Below are 26,245 nucleotides of genomic sequence, written 5' to 3' on the forward strand. Positions count from 1 at the left end.
AGAGATATGTTATTTTATCAATGCACTTGCTAGGATTGATAAAATATTTATACAGACTAGGATGAAATTTTGTTGGTATGAGGTATATTTTAGTTGTTTTATTCTAAATGAATAACAACGTTAATTTGTGATTTATTTTGACAGCATATTAAAGGACTTTGACATGATCATATGATATCTTTGCACTTGAAGATATTATAGTAATGAGCTTTCACAAGGTATTGTCAGTGTGATGTCATTCTCTATAAGTGTGATCTATATTAAGAGTAGACACAGATTGCTTAATTATTTGACAATTTCAGATAGTATTTTCTCAATTGCAAACTCAAAGCAATTCTGATAATCAAAAATTGATTCATGGTTGTAAATTCTTTCAAATATACACATGTATATGTTTGACAGGGTTATACATCTGAGATTACATATCCAATATATATGTTCATACTTCATAAATGCACAATGTAATATTTTCTTCATCATTGCAAAACATGATAATGATTTCTTAACTGATATGTTTTATTTTGTTGGTTTGAAGAACAAAAAATACTGCTTCATTTTACAACCATACCCATGAGGGTTGGTTGGTTAAATTCTTCTCTTAGACTGTTGCTTAAGGGAGGTACTGTGAGTCACAGTACTTTATGCATAATTTTTCGTTTGTCAGATGTCAATGTCAAAATTTTTTCACTTTTCGTGCTCCTTTCCTTGAGTCTGAAACATTAGTTCAGGTATGAAGTATTCATCTGTAGAGTTTGCCTTAAGTTGATCTTCGTAATCCGACATTGGTCCTCATTCATATATCTTCATCCTTAGTTGTGATTAACGGTGGAAAAATTCAATATAACAAATATTCTTTGTTATGTGTATTTTGGGTGCAAAAAATGTATAATATAATGTGATAGCATGTGCATAATAGATTTTAATGCTAAGATTTACCTGTGGCTTAAAACATTTACTAGAGCTCTAAGATTCCAAGAGTTGAATTGTAGGCTCAAATAGAAATAAACTTGACAAGAAGCTAGAACATGTTGATCCAAGCTTAAGTCAAGTAGTAGGTTCCTTTAAAATGCTAGAATGCATTATGGCTCCAAAATGTGTTCACAAAGGGCAGAATAGGAAATTCGTGCCGTGACGCTGTGAGTTCAGGAACAACTGTTATTTATGATTTATAATTTTTGTGCGCACATCTAATTTATACATTTCTTGCATGAATTGATTTGTGATATAAGAAATCTTATTTTCGGCACTCCATAAATCTGAGGATGTTTGCTTCTCGATGCAGGGACTTAGATTCTTGTCTTGTTAGCTGATGTTACTAGATAAATGGATGAATTCCCAATTATGCTTTACTAGTTTATGAAACTTAGTTGGACCATAGGTAATCTACTCTACATGTGGAAAATTATAATTAATATATTTTTGGCTAAATAAAGATTAATATAGAAATTATGCTCTCAGATTAAGAATGAAGCTCTTAATGGTGCTTCATTGGTTGATAATAAATAAAAATGTTATGTAGCTACATTGTTTTATGTAAAAATGGTTCATATGGAACTTCATTAGATAATTGTTGGTATGTAGAACTTGATTTTTTTTTGTTTGTTTTTCAACATCATTATGTACTAAAAATTCACTATGTGTAGTTGCACTGTATTGGTTCATGATGAACATGTTCTTGTTCTATTGTTGGAAAACAAATATTCAGTTATACTCATTAAAAAAAATATATTCAGTTATACTCAGTTGATTATAATGCTAAACATGAAAACAGTTTGTAAATATAGAGGCATTATATTAATTATTATATGTTAAAAGTCTCAGTAGTGCTCAGATCCGTTGTTGTGGGTTCGTCCCTTGTTGAGTGCCAGTATGACAATAAAAATAATACATTGTCATAACAACATTTGAAAAAGGTTAGGCTAAGTTCAAAGTTCCACATTTATGCAATATTTATAACAATTTAGTCATAACAGTTATTTTTGACTGGCAATATGAAAAACAAATATCTTCAATCATATGTGTTCTTTCAGACAAGAAAGATATGATACATTCAAATTTATAATTAAATTTATTGAAATTGTGTACATTTGCATTGGCATCAAGGTTTATATACAAAGGTCAACTCTTTAAAATTGTTCAATGTATAATATGATGTCATACTTGGTATTTTGTATCAACATTCAAAAAATGGTAATTGTAATCATTAGATAAGTATATTGTAATATACATAGTAAAATAGCTGTATCAGAGCAAATATGTACATTTACAACACAAACATTCAAGCTGTTAAGCACTTATGGACAAAAATATAAAACAAAAACAATTGAAGATAACACATACTAAAAAATCTGGCTTGAACTAGTTGCTCTAATACTAGTTGTCTGTGACTTTGAAAGAGGGCTGAAGATGGAACAAGGATAAGGACAGATATAGCAATATGGGATGGTGATATATTTCTACAATAATTGTTGCTTTTAAAGCATTAAACTTGGTAATGTTATAATAACTTGGATGTTTAAGTTATATAGAAGCCTTTTATGACTTGAATGAACTTTGATCATGATATAATCTGATAAAGATTCGAAAGTGGTGGAATGACACTGATATGTATAAAAGATGCCATGTTGATTTTGAAGCAGTGAATAGGTATCTGTTTTCATCTTCCTTAACGGGCAGGCTTGTAAATGTTACAGTTCCTCAAATGAGTGCTTGGATAACTAATGTTAGTCATTCAGTAGATGTTCCATTGAATAATTGTAATAAGAGTCAAATTAAAGTTCTCATTAAACCACAGGACTTGAGGCATTTCCCTCATTTTGTTGGGATATCTTTATAGTTTTTGCACCATCGGAATTCTTAGAAAAAGTAGAGGAAAACCTAGATATTTATGACATCAAAGAAAGTCAATTCTTGAAGTACATACCAAAACTTCTAACTGATTGTGCTAGAACTTGGTACTTAGAAGTAAAGAATCAGTTTAAAGAGGCTTTTTTGGCACATTATCAGAGTGACCGCTGGAAATCAGTAAAGTTGACTCAAACTTTGAATTCTCCTTTTACAAAAGAGAGTAATGTAAGCCTGTTACAATATGCAAATAAGAACTACAAAATTTTGAAGTCTACTCAGCCTAATGCTGAAGAACCTCATTTGATAGCACAGTTAGCCTCATTATTACCACACAGGATTAGTGAACACATGGTGATCAATAATGTACGTACATTGCAGCAAACGTTGCAAGTAATTGAAAATTTTCAATCTCTTAGGAATAATTCTGCAAGGTTCAATGACACGAACAGGAATAATTATAATCCGAAGAATAAGGCTAGAGTAGCATATGTTTCACGTGCTAAGGATCAAAATAGGAATTTGAATTCAAATGAAAGAAACAATAGAAATAATAGTATAAATAAGGATAGAAATTCTAGGACTTTTTCTAATAATAACGAACAAACATCTTCTGATGTTAGTAATCAAATTCAACAGCAGCATGATAAAGAATCATGTGATACAAGGGTGCAAAACACAGTATGCAGAGAGAGCAATAACAATGGTGATGGTTATGATAAAATAGAGTATTACCGATCAGATAGTGACGGTGGCCGTAGCAAAACTTATAGAAACTCTGCTTATACTCGGAGTTCAGCTTCTAATTGGAGACTCCAAAGCCAATAACACAAATACAATTTAGGAATCTAATTAAATATTTAAGTAGGCATATACATGATACTTATTTATTTATTTTGTAATGTAAAATTGGTGATCTTGTGCAGAAGTTTTTTGCCCAAGTTAGACAAGTGCAAGTTGATGTTTCTTTAGCTTTTATATCTTACATAGAGGTAGTAACTGCTTGGCACATCAACTTAAAAGGGTGGTTGGTTGGGAGTATCTTCTAGACTGTTGGTCTAGGGAGGTATATTTGGCCACAGTACTACTGTTCATCTTGATGGACAAAAATACAATATAATATTTTGAAGTATAAGTTTGTGATTTATTTTATGCACAGTTTAGTTGCATGATCACTATATTTAAGTTTATTATACTTAAATATAACTCCGCATGTTTGTGGGAAACTTGGCATTATTATGCACAACAAAAGCAAATTTTAAAACACTTTAATAGTTCATCTATGTAACAAACTTGAATAGCTGGTGAAAGATGTTACCTAAGATGTTAGTTAAGCAGTGGTAGTGTACCAAGAATGTAAGTGCATTTAAAATGATTATATACGAGAATTATTTTATTTGCTATTACGGAATTGTTAAGTCAATAATTGAAGATGAATTGTTTCCTCGTATATTTTATGAAGTTGACATGTAGCAGAGACATCCACTAGATGATCCAAGCTCGTCACTCATAATTCCATGCCACAGTTGCATGAAAGCATTGTGAAGTTTTCACGTAAAGGCAATAGTGAGTCCTATTGTGACACTTAATGTAGAAATATTTATTATATGAATATATATATATTTCTTTTTATGATGCACATTTATCTCTGGTGCTTTATCAAATTTAGATTCTTCCAATAGTAATCGTGTAGTGCTGGTGGGTTGGGTATTTATGATTTCAAATACACTTATCAAGCTGAGCCACACGATGATGCTGCTGTATATGATGATTGAAGGTTGACTATTTCCACATCTTAGGGGTATAAATTTATGAAGGAAAAATACATATTAAGACAAGTTACACTAGTTTTTTCAGGGAATGTAATGTTCCATTTATGTTATAATATAAATGTACTTAATTAAATAAGTGATTACTCTGAGCCACGTGTCTTATATTTATAATGATCGTAAGTATCAAGTATCTTTTGAGATAACCATTCTTACCATGTTTTGGATTAAAGCTATGTTAGATGTATTTTTGATGACTTCTGAAATCACACATGACTACGTTAAAAAGGTTTTAGTCAATTATGCCTCAGAGATATGTTATTTTATCAATGCACTTGCTAGGATTGATAAAATATTTATACAGACTAGGATGAAATTTTGTTGGTATGAGGTATATTTTAGTTGTTTTATTCTAAATGAATAACAACGTTAATTTGTGATTTATTTTGACAGCATATTAAAGGACTTTGACATGATCATATGATATCTTTGCACTTGAAGATATTATAGTAATGAGCTTTCACAAGGTATTGTCAGTGTGATGTCATTCTCTATAAGTGTGATCTATATTAAGAGTAGACACAGATTGCTTAATTATTTGACAATTTCAGATAGTATTTTCTCAATTGCAAACTCAAAGCAATTCTGATAATCAAAAATTGATTCATGGTTGTAAATTCTTTCAAATATACACATGTATATGTTTGACAGGGTTATACATCTGAGATTACATATCCAATATATATGTTCATACTTCATAAATGCACAATGTAATATTTTCTTCATCATTGCAAAACATGATAATGATTTCTTAACTGATATGTTTTATTTTGTTGGTTTGAAGAACAAAAAATACTGCTTCATTTTACAACCATACCCATGAGGGTTGGTTGGTTAAATTCTTCTCTTAGACTGTTGCTTAAGGGAGGTACTGTGAGTCACAGTACTTTATGCATAATTTTTCGTTTGTCAGATGTCAATGTCAAAATTTTTTCACTTTTCGTGCTCCTTTCCTTGAGTCTGAAACATTAGTTCAGGTATGAAGTATTCATCTGTAGAGTTTGCCTTAAGTTGATCTTCGTAATCCGACATTGGTCCTCATTCATATATCTTCATCCTTAGTTGTGATTAACGGTGGAAAAATTCAATATAACAAATATTCTTTGTTATGTGTATTTTGGGTGCAAAAAATGTATAATATAATGTGATAGCATGTGCATAATAGATTTTAATGCTAAGATTTACCTGTGGCTTAAAACATTTACTAGAGCTCTAAGATTCCAAGAGTTGAATTGTAGGCTCAAATAGAAATAAACTTGACAAGAAGCTAGAACATGTTGATCCAAGCTTAAGTCAAGTAGTAGGTTCCTTTAAAATGCTAGAATGCATTATGGCTCCAAAATGTGTTCACAAAGGGCAGAATAGGAAATTCGTGCCGTGACGCTGTGAGTTCAGGAACAACTGTTATTTATGATTTATAATTTTTGTGCGCACATCTAATTTATACATTTCTTGCATGAATTGATTTGTGATATAAGAAATCTTATTTTCGGCACTCCATAAATCTGAGGATGTTTGCTTCTCGATGCAGGGACTTAGATTCTTGTCTTGTTAGCTGATGTTACTAGATAAATGGATGAATTCCCAATTATGCTTTACTAGTTTATGAAACTTAGTTGGACCATAGGTAATCTACTCTACATGTGGAAAATTATAATTAATATATTTTTGGCTAAATAAAGATTAATATAGAAATTATGCTCTCAGATTAAGAATGAAGCTCTTAATGGTGCTTCATTGGTTGATAATAAATAAAAATGTTATGTAGCTACATTGTTTTATGTAAAAATGGTTCATATGGAACTTCATTAGATAATTGTTGGTATGTAGAACTTGATTTTTTTTTGTTTGTTTTTCAACATCATTATGTACTAAAAATTCACTATGTGTAGTTGCACTGTATTGGTTCATGATGAACATGTTCTTGTTCTATTGTTGGAAAACAAATATTCAGTTATACTCATTAAAAAAAATATATTCAGTTATACTCAGTTGATTATAATGCTAAACATGAAAACAGTTTGTAAATATAGAGGCATTATATTAATTATTATATGTTAAAAGTCTCAGTAGTGCTCAGATCCGTTGTTGTGGGTTCGTCCCTTGTTGAGTGCCAGTATGACAATAAAAATAATACATTGTCATAACAACATTTGAAAAAGGTTAGGCTAAGTTCAAAGTTCCACATTTATGCAATATTTATAACAATTTAGTCATAACAGTTATTTTTGACTGGCAATATGAAAAACAAATATCTTCAATCATATGTGTTCTTTCAGACAAGAAAGATATGATACATTCAAATTTATAATTAAATTTATTGAAATTGTGTACATTTGCATTGGCATCAAGGTTTATATACAAAGGTCAACTCTTTAAAATTGTTCAATGTATAATATGATGTCATACTTGGTATTTTGTATCAACATTCAAAAAATGGTAATTGTAATCATTAGATAAGTATATTGTAATATACATAGTAAAATAGCTGTATCAGAGCAAATATGTACATTTACAACACAAACATTCAAGCTGTTAAGCACTTATGGACAAAAATATAAAACAAAAACAATTGAAGATAACACATACTAAAAAATCTGGCTTGAACTAGTTGCTCTAATACTAGTTGTCTGTGACTTTGAAAGAGGGCTGAAGATGGAACAAGGATAAGGACAGATATAGCAATATGGGATGGTGATATATTTCTACAATAATTGTTGCTTTTAAAGCATTAAACTTGGTAATGTTATAATAACTTGGATGTTTAAGTTATATAGAAGCCTTTTATGACTTGAATGAACTTTGATCATGATATAATCTGATAAAGATTCGAAAGTGGTGGAATGACACTGATATGTATAAAAGATGCCATGTTGATTTTGAAGCAGTGAATAGGTATCTGTTTTCATCTTCCTTAACGGGCAGGCTTGTAAATGTTACAGTTCCTCAAATGAGTGCTTGGAGGAAGGTTGCATAGAGTGACACTTATATGTTCTACGTTTGGATGTGGTTTGGTCAGATGATGAATTTTGAAAACTGAAGCTCAGAATTGTGGATACAAAGACTTGCTTTATCCTGGAAGGAGATAACAAAGAGATATTTTCTTCTTATGTATAGCATTGATATGTTATAAATGCTCTTGTAATTTTTGTTGTTTCTAATCCCGATCTGTCTAGTTTTTTTTTTTATCAATATAATAATTATAAAGGTATTTATTATTGTTAAGCACTATTCATCAGTATATGTAAATTTAAATTTCCTTTTCAATATAGCACCATAGCTACCTATTGTTCTGATACTGAGTTTGAATTATACTGACTAACAAGGTTAAACGCGGCGCTGTTATCAGTTGGCAAAGATGGCCAGAGTGCTCAGGAAGTCCACGCCATATGAGCAGCGAAGTGTTATTTGTGTTTTATGGTGCAAAGGACTAACAGCCACAGATATCCACAGGGAAATGGAGCCAGCGTATGGGGACAAGTGTTTATCAGTGTGAAATGTGCTGTGGTGGTGCAAGGAGTTTGAAAATGGATGGGAAAATGTGGAGGATAATGAGCAATCGGGCCGACCTCAATCCTCGCTGACACAGGACAACATTACCCGTGTTGATGAAATGGTGAAAGCTGATCGACGAGTTCATCTGAAGAACGTTGCCACTGAACTTGGCATTTCCTATGGTAGTGTTTTTGGTCCATTGAAGAAGTTCCTGGCAGTACAGAGGTTTATGAACGACACCGAAGTGCAGAACGTTGTTCGTCGTTGGTTCGGTGATCAGCCGGCCACCTTCTATGCATTGCGAAACTTGTGGTACGGTGGGACAAGTGCCTCAACAGGTGTGGTGATTATGTGGAAAAATAGCAAAAAGTACATAGAAGATTGTGTATATCTTGTTTTTCTTTTAAGATTTGTAATCTGGCAATAAATAGTTAAGTGCAAAGACTTTTTGATTTGTGCTCGTATGAGTATTAATCAATATTTTGATCAATTTTTAAATTGTTACAATTTTCAAGCATCTGTATTGATAACACCATCAGCATTGGTATGGTTATCAGTTCAAAAGAGTATCATATCAGCCTTAGTTTTAATGCTTTTGGTGTGAACATTTCAATTCCAGCACTCCAGAATTGGACACAGTTGAAAACAGTATTATCAGAGGACTTCAGATGCTCCATCTATACAAGCCACCACCTCCATATCCAATCAGTAACAGCACACCGGATTTGGCTTGTCAGACAGGAAGTCCAACGTGCCCACCACAGATTAGTATGCAGGTGAGCGTTTTATTAATATTTTTAAAATTCTTTCGTGTGCTGAATAGAGGCATCGAGATTTATTCTTATCTCAAAATTAAAAAAAAAAAATTTCAATAAATGATATTAGATAAAACCTTTTTGTTCCTTCATTAATAATTAAGTATCTTGATTTTTAAAAAGTAGCTGCAGTTAGTAAGGTAGCTGCTTAAAATCAGCTGTTTCACACATCTCTAGTGGAAAAGATGCATTTATTAGAAATGTCCAGTATTAGACATGCCATTGTTACTGATGTTTCACCTAAAACATCTGTGAAATTTGCCCCTTTGTGTTTAAATTTGATGGCAATTTCCTCTGTGGAGCAAACCTCATGTAAATTTCTCACGTTTCAATTTGAGTACAGAAAATTGTAAATATTATCCAACATTCTTAATTGAAGTTACAGTTTGTCTTCGACTGTGCATTATAATACTGGTTTATACAGGATGGCCCAAATAAAACTATAACCAAAACAAAGCTGGTAAGAAGCCAGTTTTTTATCATCAGAATGTTTTTGTAGTTGGTGTTACATTTCAATTTCAATTTTCAATTTCAATGGTTTTTATTCTTGGGCAAGGTTCAGCAAATGCTGATCTACCACCTAACCCGACAAAGAAAGATTTAGCAGAGTACCTAGGTACATTATTATACATGAAGATTGTAAGACACTACATAAATAAAATAACATAAAATGAAACTATATATAAAAAAAAACTACTACTACACAAAGAAAATAACAAAAAGAAAACAGATGACTAAATATATACAATGCATGTGTGCTAATAAATGAAAAGATAATAATATACATGTATTATTACTTAGTTTCGGTCCAGTTATTTTCAATAATTCACAGGAAACAGTTTTTGATCATATGTGGTCTTACTTTGGTTCTGATCATCGATCAGTGAATCATATACTGCCCTACGAAAGTGTTTGTAGTTCAGTTGTTTTATTTCGTTCGGGAGTGCATTCCAGATTTTAGGTGCCATGTAACTGAATGAAGATTGCGAAACAGAAGTTCTGCAGCGAGGTATATGGAGATTAGCAGCGTTTCTGGTGGAGTATGAGTGCGTTTCATTCCTGGCATTAAGCTTTACACTCGGATAGTCCGGGATGTTTTTATTTATAACATTGCAAGTAATGCAGGTCACGTGCAGTTCGCCATGTTGAGAATTTTGTGCTGATTAAGCACAGGGAGAACATGTTAGTGATTTTTAAATCTGTAGACATACCTCATGCATGCATTTTGGACTTTCTGAATTTTGCCTGAGAGCCTTTTATTTGATTCTTGGCCCGCAAACAACACCGCAATAATCGAAAAGAGGATATATTAAAGATTGGACCAAATTTAATTTAATTTTGGGTGAAATAAAGTCAACAAGCATGTAAAGGCACTTTAGCACTTAATATCCTTTACCTCACTGTTTCAGTACATGTTCAGACCAGTTTAATTTTTGATCCATGGTCAAGCCCAAATTTCGTATTGTTTGTGAGAATGTTGTGTTCTGCGTTTCAATTAATATTTTGAATTCGCTGAAATTAATTTGTTTCAGGAGATTATTGTTTCCGATAATAGTAAATGTAGATTTATTTGAATTTAGTACTAAGCCATTTGATTCACACCAGTTGCTTATATTTTTCAAATCCTGATTTAATAGTGCAATTGCATTTTGTAAATTAAATATATCTGTCGATATATACAATTGCATGTCATCGGCATAACAGTGCACATTACAATATTTCACTGATGTAATAAAGTCAGCAGCTGCTAACGTGAATAACAAAGGACCCAGGATTGAACCCTGAGGGACGCCAGCATCTACTAACAGAGGCAATGACAGTTGTTCTGTTGATACATGCTGTTGCCTTCCACGGAGATATGGCTCGAACTATTTGAGTGCTATTGGGGAGAATTTGTAATATTGTAGCTTTGCAAGAAGTAGTTTATGTGGTAGCGTGTCAAAAGCTTTGCTGACGTCAAGTAAAACTAACATTGTTATATGGGATTTGTCCACTTTCAGGAGAGTGGTTTGCGTGCTATAGTGAAAACGAAAACCGGATTGTTGTGGGGGAAGAATGTTATAGTCGCCAATGTACTTATGAACTTGATCATTTACTATTTTCTCAATGATTTTTGAGAGTACCGGCAAAATATTAATGGGGCGAATGTCATTTACAGAGCTCGGGTTCTGTTTCTTAGGTATGGGAATGACCTTTGCCTCCTTCCAAGAATGCGGGAAAGAGCCTGTGATGAGGGAATAATTAATGATATGCGTTAATGGCGGAAGGATTTGGGGAAGTGAGAGTTTTATCATTTTTACAGATATGCCGTCAACTCTGAAATCAGTCACACACTCACTGAAACAGCCAGCATAATAACGCTCACCCTGCTGAGAAACTTTCTCTTGGTTTATTTTCAAGTTGCGGCATACGTTCACAAAGTGATTATTTAGCACATTAGCATCATTTAATGTGGGAGGAAGTTTCCCGATTTTGTTTTTTACCACTATAATCCCAATTCCGCATATATTGCCATATGTGCTTCGAATCGTTGGACGAATTTATGATATGTTCGAAATACGCTTTTTTCTCTTGTCTTACGACCGATGTTGCGAAATTACGTAATCTCTTGTATTCGGTCCAATGTTGAGAATTATTTGTCTGCTTAAATTTCAGTAGCTCGTTATGTCTTAATTTTATGATTAACTTAACATTTTCTGTTATCCAGGGTGCTTTTCTCTTAGTTGCGCGAACGGTTTTCAATGGATCATGTTTATCAAACACCACATTCAATTTTTTGGAAAAGAAATGCACTTTATCTTCAATGTTTGCAAATTCCATTAATGTATTCCAATTTTTTTTGCTTAGGTCGTTTTCGAGGCTGTCTTTCACTATCGCATTATAGTTCCTGTAAGTAATAGTCGTGCCCTTAGGCTTTGTTTTTGCTGAAACACAGAGAGACGGACATATGCCAAACAATGATCAGAGTTGCTGACTGGTACAGAGATGTGAGAATTTATGACAAAAGATAAGTTATTTACAAAGATCGGATCAATTAAAGTTTGAGTGTTATCCGTGATACGAGTGGGTTCTGTTAAGATTTGGGAGAGCTGAAACTGTTCAGCAAGTGACTGGACGTAATGTGTGTGGTGCTCATTTGGCTTAAAAAAATCTACGTTTATGTCACCTAAGATTACTAAATAATGGACTTTGTTATATATATTCGACACAATATCTTCGATGATTGATAATTTGGAGTACAGAATATCACCGGGCCTATAAATGCCGCAGATGCCAATACTGCATTGTTTTTGACGGATTATTATTATGATAAATTCAATGTTATTAATCTCTTCAGGAATAATTGATCTCTCTTCTACCGCTAGCTCCGAATGCACGTAAAATAAAATTCCACCGGCACCTTTATGCTTGCGGTCTTTCCTAATTACGTTGAATCCTGGTATGCTGATTATTTGATGATTTGTGTGTTCCTTAAGCCATGTCTTGGTTACAAGAAGAGCGTCCAAGTTATTTTCGTCTACCGTGTGACGTATTTCGTCAATTTTTGATACCAGGGAACAAACATTGACATGGGCAATAGTGAAGCGAGGAAGGAGGCTTGGGAAGGCAGCCGGAGTTGCACTGCCTGCGGGTGACTTTCTTGTGTGACATATTTGGGTTTATTCTGTAAAATTTGACAAGATTTTCAAAATCTCAGCTAGCATTTTGTAGGTTAGTCGCGTGTTACTCACAAATCCAGAATATAAAAAAGGAAAGTTAAAAATTGTACTTACGTATGTGAGTATAGTGCTCTTATAAGAGCACTATACTCACATACGTAAGTACAATTTTTAACTTTCCTTTTTTATAAAATCTCAGCTGCAGTTGCAATATTACACACCATTAGGTTCAAGCTACATTCCAAAACATTCTGAGATAAACCCATATGTGCTGCCTCTTTGAGGACATGGCCATTTCCAACATCTGGGCAGTGGAGCATGTGGCACCACTTGTGACTGCATTAGTCCAAGTTTTAACATGTAAGTTACAGATGTACTTGATCAAACATAATAACACTCTTTGCTAACACCAAAATTAATAGAACATTTAAAAGTAAGTCTCACGGATAAAGTTAGTATTTGCTTACATGTATTACTATACTACCACGTCTTTTATTCCCTAAACATGAATGTTACATAAAATAAAATATTACTTACAGCAAGTGGCATAAGAGACATCTGAAAACAGATTGAAATACAGCAGATTCTCGATTATATGTTTTCACACATATATGTGTGTATTAAATTAAATAATAATCTAATAATTAAATCATCATTTAAAAATTAAATGAAAAAATTGAAATGCAAGAAATGTAAGAAATTGAAACATAAAATCAGTGTTCCAGATCAATATGTTTTCTTTTTAGTTTTTGCATGTGCTTATATTTAACATTGTATTTTTCAGCATGCAAGCGGTTCAAGTCCAGATTTGGTATCATCTCGAAGCTTGGGAAAGGCAAGACATTTCCTGGATTCTGCCACACACTCAAAGTTGTTGCCAAGTCCCGATGCCTATCGAACATACACAAACCTTGCCGCAGTTGGAAACACCAGTTTGAAACAGGAACAGGGCTATAAGGACTACTCACCATCCGAGGATCCAAATATTCTGTACGGCGTGAGTGGGCTGAATGAACAAACTGACGGTGGAGGGCATGTGCAGCCCGGTGTTGTTCACGCAACTAATCTTGCGGGCCTTTCCGACCATCATCTCCAGCATCATCAGTTTGCATCGACAGGTGCAAATTTGCATACCGAGAAAGTTCAAGAATCATTTTTGGGGCAGCAAAACCACATTGGATCTGTTTTGCCATACCCAGTTTCTTCCATGTCAAACATAACCCAATACAATGTTACAGAGCCCATATACGAGAATGTTCCTCTTCCGTGGATGGATAACAATGTAGGATTGAGGAGCCGGACTTCGAGCATCCAGTCTGCCCCAGAAATGCGAATGATGGGAAGCGGTGGTCCAAATATGGTAGTTGGAAGCAAACCAAATGCTGTTGTGTCGAAAGCTGAAAGCAGTGCAATAAATCATCCTGTATATAGTTCCGAACAGTATTTTATGACCCGACACACTTCACAGGAGTTTCCTCCAGGTGCCTTATTGCCGTTGCAACAGGAGCCAGGGAGCAGTTCTGCAAGTCCCTCCAGTGATCGGTTCCTTCAGTCCAGCAGGGAGATGCCCCCACCTGGCGAGATGAGGAAGCTTAAGCGGAGGAAATGGGCACTTCTTGTTGGAGGGAAGAACAAAACAAACACCAAAAGCCATAAGCATGGAGTCAAGGATGAGAACTTGCCAGAAGGTATTATGGCTGAGAGTGAGTTGCTTCCGCAGTGGAATGTTCCTGTAGGGAGGTTACCCTTGACGGCAACTATTCCGAGAGATACTATGGTATTTATATTTTATTATTTTTTTATGTTTGTGTACACTATAGCATTCTGTTTACCTGCAACACAACTGTCTTGTTATTGGGGGATTGTAAATGAGATTTCACACCCAAGTGAAATGTGACATGCTACTTGAAAACAGACCTTAAGAAATAAATACAAGCTCTCACACTGGAGTGAAGATATGCTGCACATGTAGTTTGTTTCTTGCATGTTACTCAGACATGGATATTTTCTATAGTATTGCAAACTGGAGAGGTAAGTGCCTATTCCAGTATGTTATGTGCAGTTTGGAGTGGTGTTGCTTTACACTTCAGTGTTGTACAAGGTCTGTTAAAAAACTAATGAGGCTGGCAACACTGTAATGAATTACTAGAGGCACATATTTTTGGTAAATAAAAAAGCAAAATTTTGGTACAAAATCAGAGTTCATTTCGGGTTCAAAAGTGGTAAATAAAATAAAATTTCGGCTTTATAGCGGTGAATAATCACATCAAAAGTGCTATATAAAATGACATTTTGGTTTCAAAATTGTGAATACAATCCTAAATTTGATTTAAAAACTGCACTTATTACACAAAACAAACTGATCCCTTCTAATAATGTTGTTACCAGAATATTAAGTTTATTCCTGTGTAAAGTGATCCATTTTTGCTGCTCAAATATTTGCAGCAGAATTATTCAATTTTCTGTGAATTGCTTAACTCACAGGATACTTCAGACTTCAGAAAGTGTCACATCTGTGTATAAATGGTAAATTTCATGTTTAAGAGTATATTTCGCATTTTGCAGTTCATTTCGCATTATTTCGTGGCAAAACAGGGTAGGAAAATGCACCTCAGACCTTTCAGAAACATGAAAAATTAACATTACAGCAAGCATGTTATTTCATATTTCGTGTTTTCGTCAAAAACTAAATTTTCATGCCTCTATGAATCACATGTTAGGAGGTAATGTGTCTGACGTTGGCTGTTTGCCAGTACAGTGGATGGCAATGCATGAGTAGTGTTAAGCCTACAGTCCGTAAATGAATTGTGTCTCATAGTGACATGTAGACAATGAACTTACACTTGAACAGCGGAGAGTTGAAGTGTGTCAGGATCTGATTAATCGGATTGAGATTGATCATAACAGGTGACGAGTCATGGGTGTTTGACTACGACCTTGAAATAAAAAGGCAAAGTCAGGAGTGGCACTGTGAAGAGATCATTCACAGAGAATTTGTTCCTCCAGGGCAGACAGTTAATTAACATTTTTACTGCGAGGTGCTTGACAGACTATGCAAAAGAATGTGACGTGTCCGACCAGACATTGCCATCTCGTGGATGCTGTGCCACGGTAATGCTCCAATTCACAATGCTCTCTCAGCCACCAAGTTTTTGACACAAAAGAGCATTCCTGTGGTTCCACATTTCCTACTCACCTGATCTTAGTCCGGCTGACTTCTTTCTTTTCTCAAAATTGAAATTGAAGATGAAAGGTCATCATTATGGCAATATCCACAACATCCAACGAGCCGTGACACACCACTTGAGCACACTCAACACCAACAATTCCACCAAGACAGGCAGACACGTCTATGATGATGTGTATCTTCTCAAAGGAACTACTTCAAAGGAGACAAAGTGAATTTGTGAACATCTTCTGGGGTACAGCTGTTCCAGGCACAGTCTCATTACTTTTCTAACGGACTTTCTATGCCACTTCCTACTTGCTGCTTTTCACTTTGCTGTGAAACCCCCATATTGCATGTCACTTTGGTGTGAAATCCCCCTTACACATTTTACAGTGGAACCCCGATTTTATGTTCCCATATTTTACACATTCCTGCTTATACATTCATTCTGATGGTCCCAATAGAGAAAACTGTTATGAAATTTTCAATGATTTTATAGTTTCAGTTCTTTCATTTTTGTTTCCAGAATAGTGTAAAATCAGGATTCCACTGTACGTTCATACATTAGCTATTGAAGATAGTGTTTGATGCTTCTCATAAAGCTCGCTTATAAAGAAATTAGCAGTAACATTAGAGCAGATTAATCTGTGCTGTATTGATATTAGCTGATATAGGCATATTAGTTTTATAAGTAGAAATACTAATTTGATATTTCTATAAGAAGCTTGTCACAGTTCTGCCATTTTGTTATTGTTGTTAATATTAATGATACTAAGTATGCAAATAGGCTGAACTCTTGCAGCCACCTGGTTACATGCAATAAGGTGATTAATTCAGGGTATAAGTAGAGCCACATTTTTATGATGAATAAAAGATCAAGATATCGGTACAAAAACTAGGCATATTTCAGGATCGAAATCAGTACATAAAATGGCATTCAGCATAAAGCCCTAAATTTGACTTAAAAACTACACTTATTACACAAAAATAAAACATTTTCCTTCTAATACCACATTTACATAGTTATCAGAGTATTAAGTTTATTCCTATGCAGGGTGGATAAAAATCATGATTTTTATTTAAAAAATAATTTTTGATGTTTTTTTTAAAAAAATTCAATCGATATTTTTGATTTAAAAAACTATTAAAATTGCTTGTGTGGTGTTTGGCACTATACATATAGATATACAGTATGTTTTTTTTAGAAAGGCTTTTTCTGGTAAATGACCCTGTAAAATATTTGAAGAGTTTGATTAAAGGAAATAAAAAAAATATATGTAAATATACATTTTTCTGTTTCTGATACTGTACATATGAACCTACTATAGAAATATTTGATGAGTGTGTTAATGAAACTATAACTGGAAGGAAAGTAACTGAAATTATTAAAGTAAAACATTCTGTATGTACTCCATAATTGTAACTTAAATTTTTTTATAGTCTTTGTAGCTGAATATTGGTATTTTTTTTAAATGATAGTTGGCAAAATATCAGATGCCATGTTTATTTATAGTTTAATGATAATGACACTATTTAGTATTTTGTATATTATTCTACACAAAATGTTTGCTATTTTTGCCTATACAAACTATTGAATTTTAAATTAAGAGAAATTTAAGTGTACAGTTTACATATTACGAGGCGTATTTTTAAAGTAAGTACCGTTTTGAAATTCCGCAGCTGCAGCGCTGCGGTCGGTATCCCGTGCATGCGCACTGTATACCTACATCTGTTGGCAAGCCACAGACGCCATTGTTGCAACAATCGATCGTGTATACATTTGCTTTTGCGTATTTAAAATGCCTACGCCGATTGAGAACCCCGCCGACTGAAATACGTGCTGTTATTCGTTTTTTTAGTTCTAAAGGCGTGAAAGCAGTTGAAATTCACCGTCAGATTTGTGAAGTGTACAGACAAAACATTATGAGTGATGGAATGGTACGCAAATGGGTAAGAGCTTTCAAAGATGGCCGAAAGGATGTTCATGATGAGGAACGGAGTAGGCGACCCTCAGTGATCACTGTCAATTTGGTGCAGAAAGTCGATGAAAAAGTGAAAGTGAACAGACGCTTCATGATTTCTTCGTTATCAGAGGAGTTCCCTGAAGTTTCAAGAACTGTTATCTACGAAATTGTTACCGAATGCTTAAACTATCGAAAATTGTGCTCACGATGGGTACCAAAAATGTTAACTGAGGTGCACAAAAGCAAACGTTTAGGTAGCACCTTGACTTTTCTTGTGCGTTATGAAGCTGAAGGTGACGCGTACTTAAGCCAAATTGTCACAGGCGATGAAACATGGGGGGCCTACATTACACCCGAAACAAAACAACAATCCATGGAATGGCGGCTTTCAACATCGCCCAAGAAAGTGAAGTTTAAGCAGATGATAGCCTCAAAACGACCGTGTTGCAGTGGCTGTCAACTCAGGTGGCAAACTTCTATGATGACGGAATACAAAAGCTTGTTGTTCGATATGATAAGTGCCTTAATATTGGTGGCAATTATGTGGAAAAGTAGATAAAAGTGTGGTCTTTCATGTAACAAAAAAATTGTTACAAAAAGTTTACTTGTTTTTTGTACATATCAAAAAAGTACTTACTGAAAAAATACGCCTCGTACATTTTGTTCCGTATGAACTTTACCCCAACTGTACATATATTTTATTTCCTTTCTTCGAGCCTAATAAACGCCATTAGATGATTACGAGATCAATGTACTTTCACCAAAGTGATTCAGATATCTACAAAGTCCTTACAGGTGAACAGAAAGCCAAAAATCAATCAATGGTGAAGTTTTCATGCAACATACTGCAAAGAGATACCTACAGACAAAACAATTCATGAGTAGTACAGGAAATCTTGCAAATTGGTTGTATGTGCTGATGAATGACCAGGCTGGCTGGGTTCTTTCAAATGAGATTGATGATCATATGTGAGAAAACTTTGTGAAGACCCCATAGAAGCTGATATGCAAAATGGGGAGTTAACAGATGCTTTAGCTGAATGTATGGTGGATTCCATGTCTTTGTGAAACCACAGTCTGACAGGTTTGCCAAGAAGCTGGTTTTGAGTGTAGGCATGTGCATGGTAAGGTGAACTATCACAGTACTCACATTTGAGGCACAAAACACAGCTGTGTTTCTTCAATTGACCCAACTACTGGTGCCATCTACCTTTACGTGCTACAACAATGGTTCATGTGACGGTTACAATAAGATAGTGAATACTTTTATCTTTCAACAAAACAGAGCTTCCTGACACCTCCATGTGACGACCTTACTTCTAATTTCCCAGGCCACTGAATTGGTAATTCTTTTGATAACAATTCTGCTCTTCTCATCTGGCCACCAAAGTAACCAGTACTCAACCCATGTCATTTCTTCCTGTGGGGTTACATCAAAGATCTCGTGTACAAGCTCCCTACGCCACATGACATACCAGAGATTCAAGAAAGGATCATGCTGATGGTTTGCTTCTCTCTGTTGTGTCTGCCTTGGTTACATATTTAGTGAGTCTGAAGTGTGCAAAGGGAATTAAGAATTGCCCTCTGCATTAAGTTGAATTTTATAAATTTTGTTGAATTTATTTCTTGGTGAGACAAAAATTCATTAATGTGTTGATTTTTATTTTGTTTGCAGTGCCAACTGTTAGAGAAGAAACTGGCTGACAGTCAGCTGTTTTTTGAATTTGAGAAAATACCAAAGAAGAAAGGGAATGCTGATTTTTCAACAGCGTGTCATCCGGACAATATGATTCGAAACAGGTGATAATATTTTTACATTCCTTGAAGACTTGGATGGAATAGTTTGCAGAGTATTTATGCGCATAGAGTAGGGCATTTTTTTACTTTAAGTATGACTTTTTGTAAACTTCTCATTAAGCATTTATTTTCCTCATGTTTGTAATTTTATATTGAATCAGTAGGATATAGGTTATTGTTATCGGTAAATTTCCAATTTATCGGTCCATCTCTAATAAGCATTCTAAACATCTTTAAATTTTTAGTGTTCAAGTATTGCTATAGGTGGAAACCAACCACTAAGAGGGTTTCTTTAAAGTGTTCAAGTGTTCAACCTTGATACCGTATTTACTCATGTGCAATGCACACTTCTTCCATCATTTTTGCCTCCTAAAACTGTGGTGCGTTTTATGCACAGAATAATTCAGAGCCAACATGAAACCATGCACTAATGTGAAATGCAGTTGAAATAAGCTCATCATAAAATGAAGGAACGTTCTGATTTTTTATGTTACTTTGGATGAAAGAAATGCTTAATGGAAGAAATCTTGTGCTGTTAATTACTAGTTTGATGGTCCTGAATGTGCCTTATATAAATGTTATATTAGTCACTGTAGGAGAATTAGTCACTTTGAAGGATAATTTTCCCAAGTATTATGATAAGACGTTACCGAAGTTGGAACAGTAGTAGTCACAGTCATAGTCACAGCTGAAGTTTGATTTGAGGTTATTGGTACCAGGTCTGTCGTATTAACATTTTCAAGGTATAACTGGGATGTGGTGGAAGAATTGGGGACATTAGAAGGTGGAGTGAAGGAAGCTGATGTAGACATGGAAAATGGTTGCAAAGGTGGTACAAAAGGCAGGTGGGGGCCAGTCAGTGATGGCGGTGGGGGTAAGTCTTAAGGTGAAATTTGACGTAAACCCAACAAATCGTTATTGCCAACGAACTTGGGAGGAGACACATTCTCAAGATTATTTCACTTTAAGGAGAAAAAAAATAAGCAATATCAAAACACAATCCTAATAATAAGAAAGTGATGGGTAAGAGTAGAGGGGTAAAAAAAAATTCTCCAAAAACAAGTTATCAAGAGAAACAGTACTATCTATAGTAACTGTATTAATTTATGTATCGATTTTTTTTTTTATCAACACTAGGGGCTGAAAAAACAAGTTATCAAGAAAAACATTATAGTAACTGTATTAATTTATGTAATTTTTTGACAAAATTCGATTTTATTATTCAATATAGTTGCCTTTGAGGGCGATACAACGATTATAGCGGTCATACAATTTTTCGATGCCATTTTTATAGTACGATTTCTCTTTAGCCTCAAAATAGGCCTCAGTTTCGGCGATTACCTCTTCATCAGTGCTAAATTTCTTTCCAGCGAGCATTCTTTTAAGGTCTGCAAACAGGAAAAAGTCACTGGGGGGCAGATCTGGAGAATATGGTGGATGGGGAAGCAATTCGTAGTCTAATTCATATAATTTTGCCATCGTTTTCATTGATTTGTGACACGGTGCATTGTCTTGATGAAACAGCACTTTTTTCTTCAAATGGGGCCGTTTTTTCGTGATTTCATCCTTTAAACGCTCCAACAACGCTATGTAATAATCTCAGCTATCTCGATCAACTTCACTTTACGATCATTTAAAATTATTTTGTGGACTTTTTTGATGTTTTCGTCGGTAACAGCCTCTTTGGGGCGTCCACTGCGTGCATCGTCTTCGATGCTCATTTCGCCTCGTTTAAATTTAGCAAACCACTTCTCAACGGTTGATTTTCCTGGTGCAGAGTCCGAATAATGTTTATCAAGCCAAGCCTTGGCTTCAACAGTATTTTTTTTCGCCAAAAAGCAATGCTTTATTAACACACAAAATTCTTTTTTATCCATTTTTTCACAATAACAAAAGCTGCTTCACTCACAATGCTATATCTCACGAACTAATTATCCGGCAGCTGTGAAATTTATACACGTATCTTTTGAAGGTTAGTACTAAGTAAAAATCACATTTATTTAATTCTAGTAACACCATCTATGAGTCAGCCTACGAACTTTTCAGCCCAACTGTTATCTATTTTTTTTTTGTCAAAACACAAGGGGCTGAAAAAATATTTCCATCAATTGTAACAAATTCTCAAAAAAAAAAAAATGGTAAAAATAGCTAAGTTTTGCTGAAAAAAAATTTCAAAGATAGAAAAATAAACAATAAATAACCAGGAACTTTGTAACATAGTAGATGGGTAGGTATTAACATGCAAAGGAAAGATGCGAATGGGGGTCGCAGATCACAAAAACTATACCCTGTCCTAGTAGATTATAAGTCACTATTTTTTAGAAGTGTATGACAGGTTAACATGTCACTTCTGTCTCGTAAGAGAACCAAGCCAATAGACAAATAGTCAGGCTTTCAAACATGTAATCACGATAAAGCTAAGTGTGGTCAATTTTGATTACTTAACATTAATTCATTAAACGTAGACTCATCAAGAAATGCGCAACCTCATTCGAAAAACATTTCTAGAACACTCTATATGACGATATTTTAATCCTTTCTTGCTGGATGTAACAATCAACATGCATGAATAGTCAAACTCAACATTATCCAATTTTATGCTTCTTACACTAATAGAATTTCTTGCAGGTGTCCAACAACAACAATATCGTATCAGTTTTACATAACCAATTTATTATAATATCTTGTAATGATTCAAAAAATGTTTTGATACAAATAATTAACAACATAGACGAAACCAGCGTCAAGGTTACTACTTCAAAAGGGTGCTCATAGTAAGGAATTCAATCAGGCAAACACAATCATTCATCCAAAGTATAACAACTAACAATAACAAATTCTCCTTTCATTTGTCTAACATGTACATTTCCGTCAGTGTTCTTGACTATGCTAATTGGTTTACAAATAGGAGACACATTAATGCCTCCATTTAATCTATTAATGCTCTTTAAAAGTTGAAAGCGAGGAACAAGGGAGAATTATTAGTTTACTATGCATTCGGCACGTAATTATCATTACTGCTCTACCTTCTTATTTTTTGTCAGGTGCTAGATAAATTCAGCAAACTGGAGCAAGAATCAATTTGAAGTTGAACTCATGTTCCAAGAAGATATATCATAGGAATCCACTCAGTTTGTTTGAACGTTACGTTCTGTGGTTTAATGCGACTCGCAGAAAAATATACAATCACGGTACTAATTATTCCTTCTTTTGGACAAATATCATTCACTGGCAGTTTCCGGTGGTTTTTTACACTACCCACACAAACGCAATATATAATCGCTTGATAGTGTACATACCTCGTCTGTAGTTAACGATGTCCTGTAGAGCTTAAGAAACATGACGACCACTTCTTCCAGTCTTCTCAATGATGTTACGGCACATTTCATTCACGTACTCGAACTCTTGCAAAAAGTTCTCGTACCGTCGTAGTCGTACAAAATGGAATGGGTCATTGAAATGCAGACTCGGGCAATCGCAACAGTTCGTCTCCAAAAGATCCAACACAAGCAGTCAGCTGAACAAACCCTCGACGTTGCGTTCCCTCATTGTATCAGTTCTCACTTGTATCATTCTTCCAATCGGCTACTGCATTTCCATTCGCTCAAATAACTCATAAAAAATTGTTCTCAATGCGCACATGTACATGCAAACTGACAAAACTCTTCCATGATATCTCCTCAAATCTGCAATCCTCGAATACTTTTTTCGGCCTCTTTCTCTCGTGAAGCAGGTTGAATGGAACGTTCGTCAAACACTTCTTACTGGTGTGACTTCGTTAGTACACATATCTACAGCGAAGAACTTGCATCAACATACACGTCGATTTTACGTCCAAAAACCAATAAGTGTGTACCACTAGACTTTCACTTAACATGGTTGTGTCCTTTCCATATCTCTTCCTGCTACGACAGAGGAACAACTCCACCTTCCTTTCTTCCAGGTGGTGATAAGCCGAGAGCGTATGTCGAACTGTGTGAGTGTTTCTTACGAAGCATAGCAATGTTGAGAAGCAGTAGAGCATCTCTAGCGAACAGTTCCGCAACTACTCGCGAAACACAATCAAGACACGAAAGCGTGCTGAATGAACAGAGGCGAACCTGTGGCATATTTTCGTGGCCGAAAAACAATAGTTTTAAGCATTTTTCAATTGCCACTAGAAAATACGTCACATCACGAAAAAATAATATATTTTGAAGTTTTTTTTAGAAAAAGTAAGGAAGGAGTGAGCAAAACCACGTATAAAAGTTTCAAAGGCAATTTCCCACGATTTTTCACTTTGTAATGTAATGTTCTGCGACACCATGGAGCAAGAAAAGCAGTGCCATTGTGGCGGAATTCGAGGATGCACCTCCCGTCACATTGAATGCATATTAGCAGTATTTTTTGGGTGAGAAATAATAGAAAATAACTTCCAGAGCACTGCAAATCCATAACGTAATTTTGATCTCTCTTTCTACTATTACATAATAAATAAGGTGGTTAAAGAGTGAAAGCTTTGGGATGCTAAACACAGATGAGGGAAAGGGGGAGGTGGCATGGGTTGGTGACTTATTGTTTACACAAGAGGATATTCTCCTCTTGGTTCACATAGCAACAGGTGACTCATTGAATAATTATAATATCATTCACTCTTGATCGACATAGCAACAGCTTTATGATATACAACTAAGAAAGCCATTTCTTGAAACTGGATTGTACTGCGCATTATATACGAGATATAATTGTTTGTCACTTTTCTCCATCAACAACCAGGGTGCGCATTATACATGCGTAAATACGGTATTTGTTTAAAACATGTGAACATAATAATCTTAATAAATCCAGTATTTCTCCAAGATCAGGTGGCTTCTTTATGGATGAAACAGGAACACTTACACATGGAGATGGCACTTTGTTTAGAAAGATTAAAATTGCACAAGTGCAAATCTCACTTCCGTGGGAAGTAACATGTTCTAACCTTTGCCTTGTACATATAAAATTACAACATTTTTAACATTCCTATAAATGCCTTTAATATCCTCAAAGAAACTAAGTGAGTATCTTTTTAAATATTTTTGAATCTTTGTTATTAGAAATGTAAGACAATAATAATATGAGTATTGTTCTATTGTGGAAGTACATGACATACTTGTCATGATGAGCAAAAGACTGTTACTACTGTATTTGTAGAATGATAAGTAAAATCTTTAACGGATCTATGTCAGTGAATCAAATTGTGTATAGTAATGTAACAACTAGATTCAAAAGTCTCCATTAAATCAGAAAATATGAACAAGAAATAAACTGCTTATGCTTGTAAAGAAAAAGGGATGTATATTTCTCATCACAAGGTAGCTTACATTTCTTGCACATTATTTTTACACATTTTACATTTTTGTACATTATAAGTTTAATTTTCAATTTTTTCAATTTCAATACAGTAACATTTTATAAAATTTTCCCATATTTCACATTTTCCCGCATTTTAAGTTTACTTGTCTTGATCCCCTGAAAAATGTAAAACTGAGGTTCCACTGTATGACTAAAATAGAGCAAGGTAGCATTAATCAGTATTCATCAACATCAGTGTAATTAATCTTAAGTGAGGGAAACATTGTTACAAGAACACCCATGAACACTTGGGAGTTTTATTAATTTCACCCAAAATATAAATTCATGATTTTTTAAAAAAGTATTGGTGAATAATTGCTATATTTTGCCTCCGAGATCCAAATAAATAAATAAAATAAAGGGGTCTTACTTATTAGTGGTTCCTGTTTAGGGTTACCAGACATCCTCTTTTATCCGGACATGTCCTCCTTTTTTAGAAAGAGTATAGCATCGACCGTAGCAAATGTTCTGCATAGAAAATGCTTCCACACATAATGATATTCATATCACTTGGGGCACGTTAAATATGAGAGCAATGCTCACCTAGCATCTGGGAGCTGAACATGATCACTTTCCCGACTGAGTCATTAGTAGGGGTGTGCAGGATCCAGAAAAGTCGGTTAAAAAAATTCCTTTCCCGATCCCAACTTTGTGATCCCGAGCAGTTCGGAACTTCCAAAGGGTCGTTTCAAAAAGTGGTTAATTCTTGATGTTTTCTGCATTATAAGTGTCTTGCCACTTCTCGCAAATAGTTAGCTTTTATTTCAGAAACCAAAAGAAAGGGAAATGGTGTCAAATTTGCGATTTCCACAGCATCGGGAGTTTTTTATCATTACCCGTCCCTGAAAATTTCCTGGAAAATTGCACATTTTACCCATCTCGAACGTTGGGATTTAAAAAAATTCCCCGTCCCGACCAAAAAAAGTTCTGTCCCACACACCCCTGGTCATTAGTATGTATTATTGTAACTCATGGCTTCGCAATCTGAGGCTTGTGAAATACATGTAGTTTGAGCAGTTCCTTTTTGATTGACTGATATGGTTTATTTTAATTCCCTTTTCTGCCACTTTTGCTAATTGCGAAGATGAGGATGAGCGATGATATGATGATTTTGATGAAGGGACACTCGCAAAGAACCCATGCCCAGGCTGGAATTCGAACCCGGGACCTCTGGAGTTGTGGTGCGGTGTTCTAACCACTGTGCCACAGAGGTCGGCCAGTTCATTTTTGAGTCATACATACGCGATACAGAAACGTGTAGTGAGAATTTTGATGATTAAGTCATATTTACTTTTATGAA

General features: G+C 34.7%; 1 protein-coding gene across 1 annotated transcript in view; it reads left to right on the forward strand.

The window, feature by feature from the left end:
• Positions 1 to 26,245, forward strand: part of Pez (protein tyrosine phosphatase non-receptor pez) — a 150,221-nt gene that overhangs the window by 71,817 nt on the left and 52,159 nt on the right. Inside the window, exons 13-15 of the mRNA XM_083118730.1 lie at positions 8,788 to 8,944; positions 13,427 to 14,419; positions 19,451 to 19,575. Of these exons, the coding sequence (XP_082974856.1) occupies positions 8,788 to 8,944; positions 13,427 to 14,419; positions 19,451 to 19,575 (1,275 nt within the window). The remainder of the gene's footprint in view (positions 1 to 8,787; positions 8,945 to 13,426; positions 14,420 to 19,450; positions 19,576 to 26,245) is intronic.

Source organism: Lepisma saccharinum, chromosome 3 (assembly GCF_977018435.1).
Source record: "Lepisma saccharinum chromosome 3, izLepSacc3.1, whole genome shotgun sequence".
Classification (NCBI taxonomy): Eukaryota; Metazoa; Arthropoda; class Insecta; order Zygentoma; family Lepismatidae; genus Lepisma; species Lepisma saccharinum.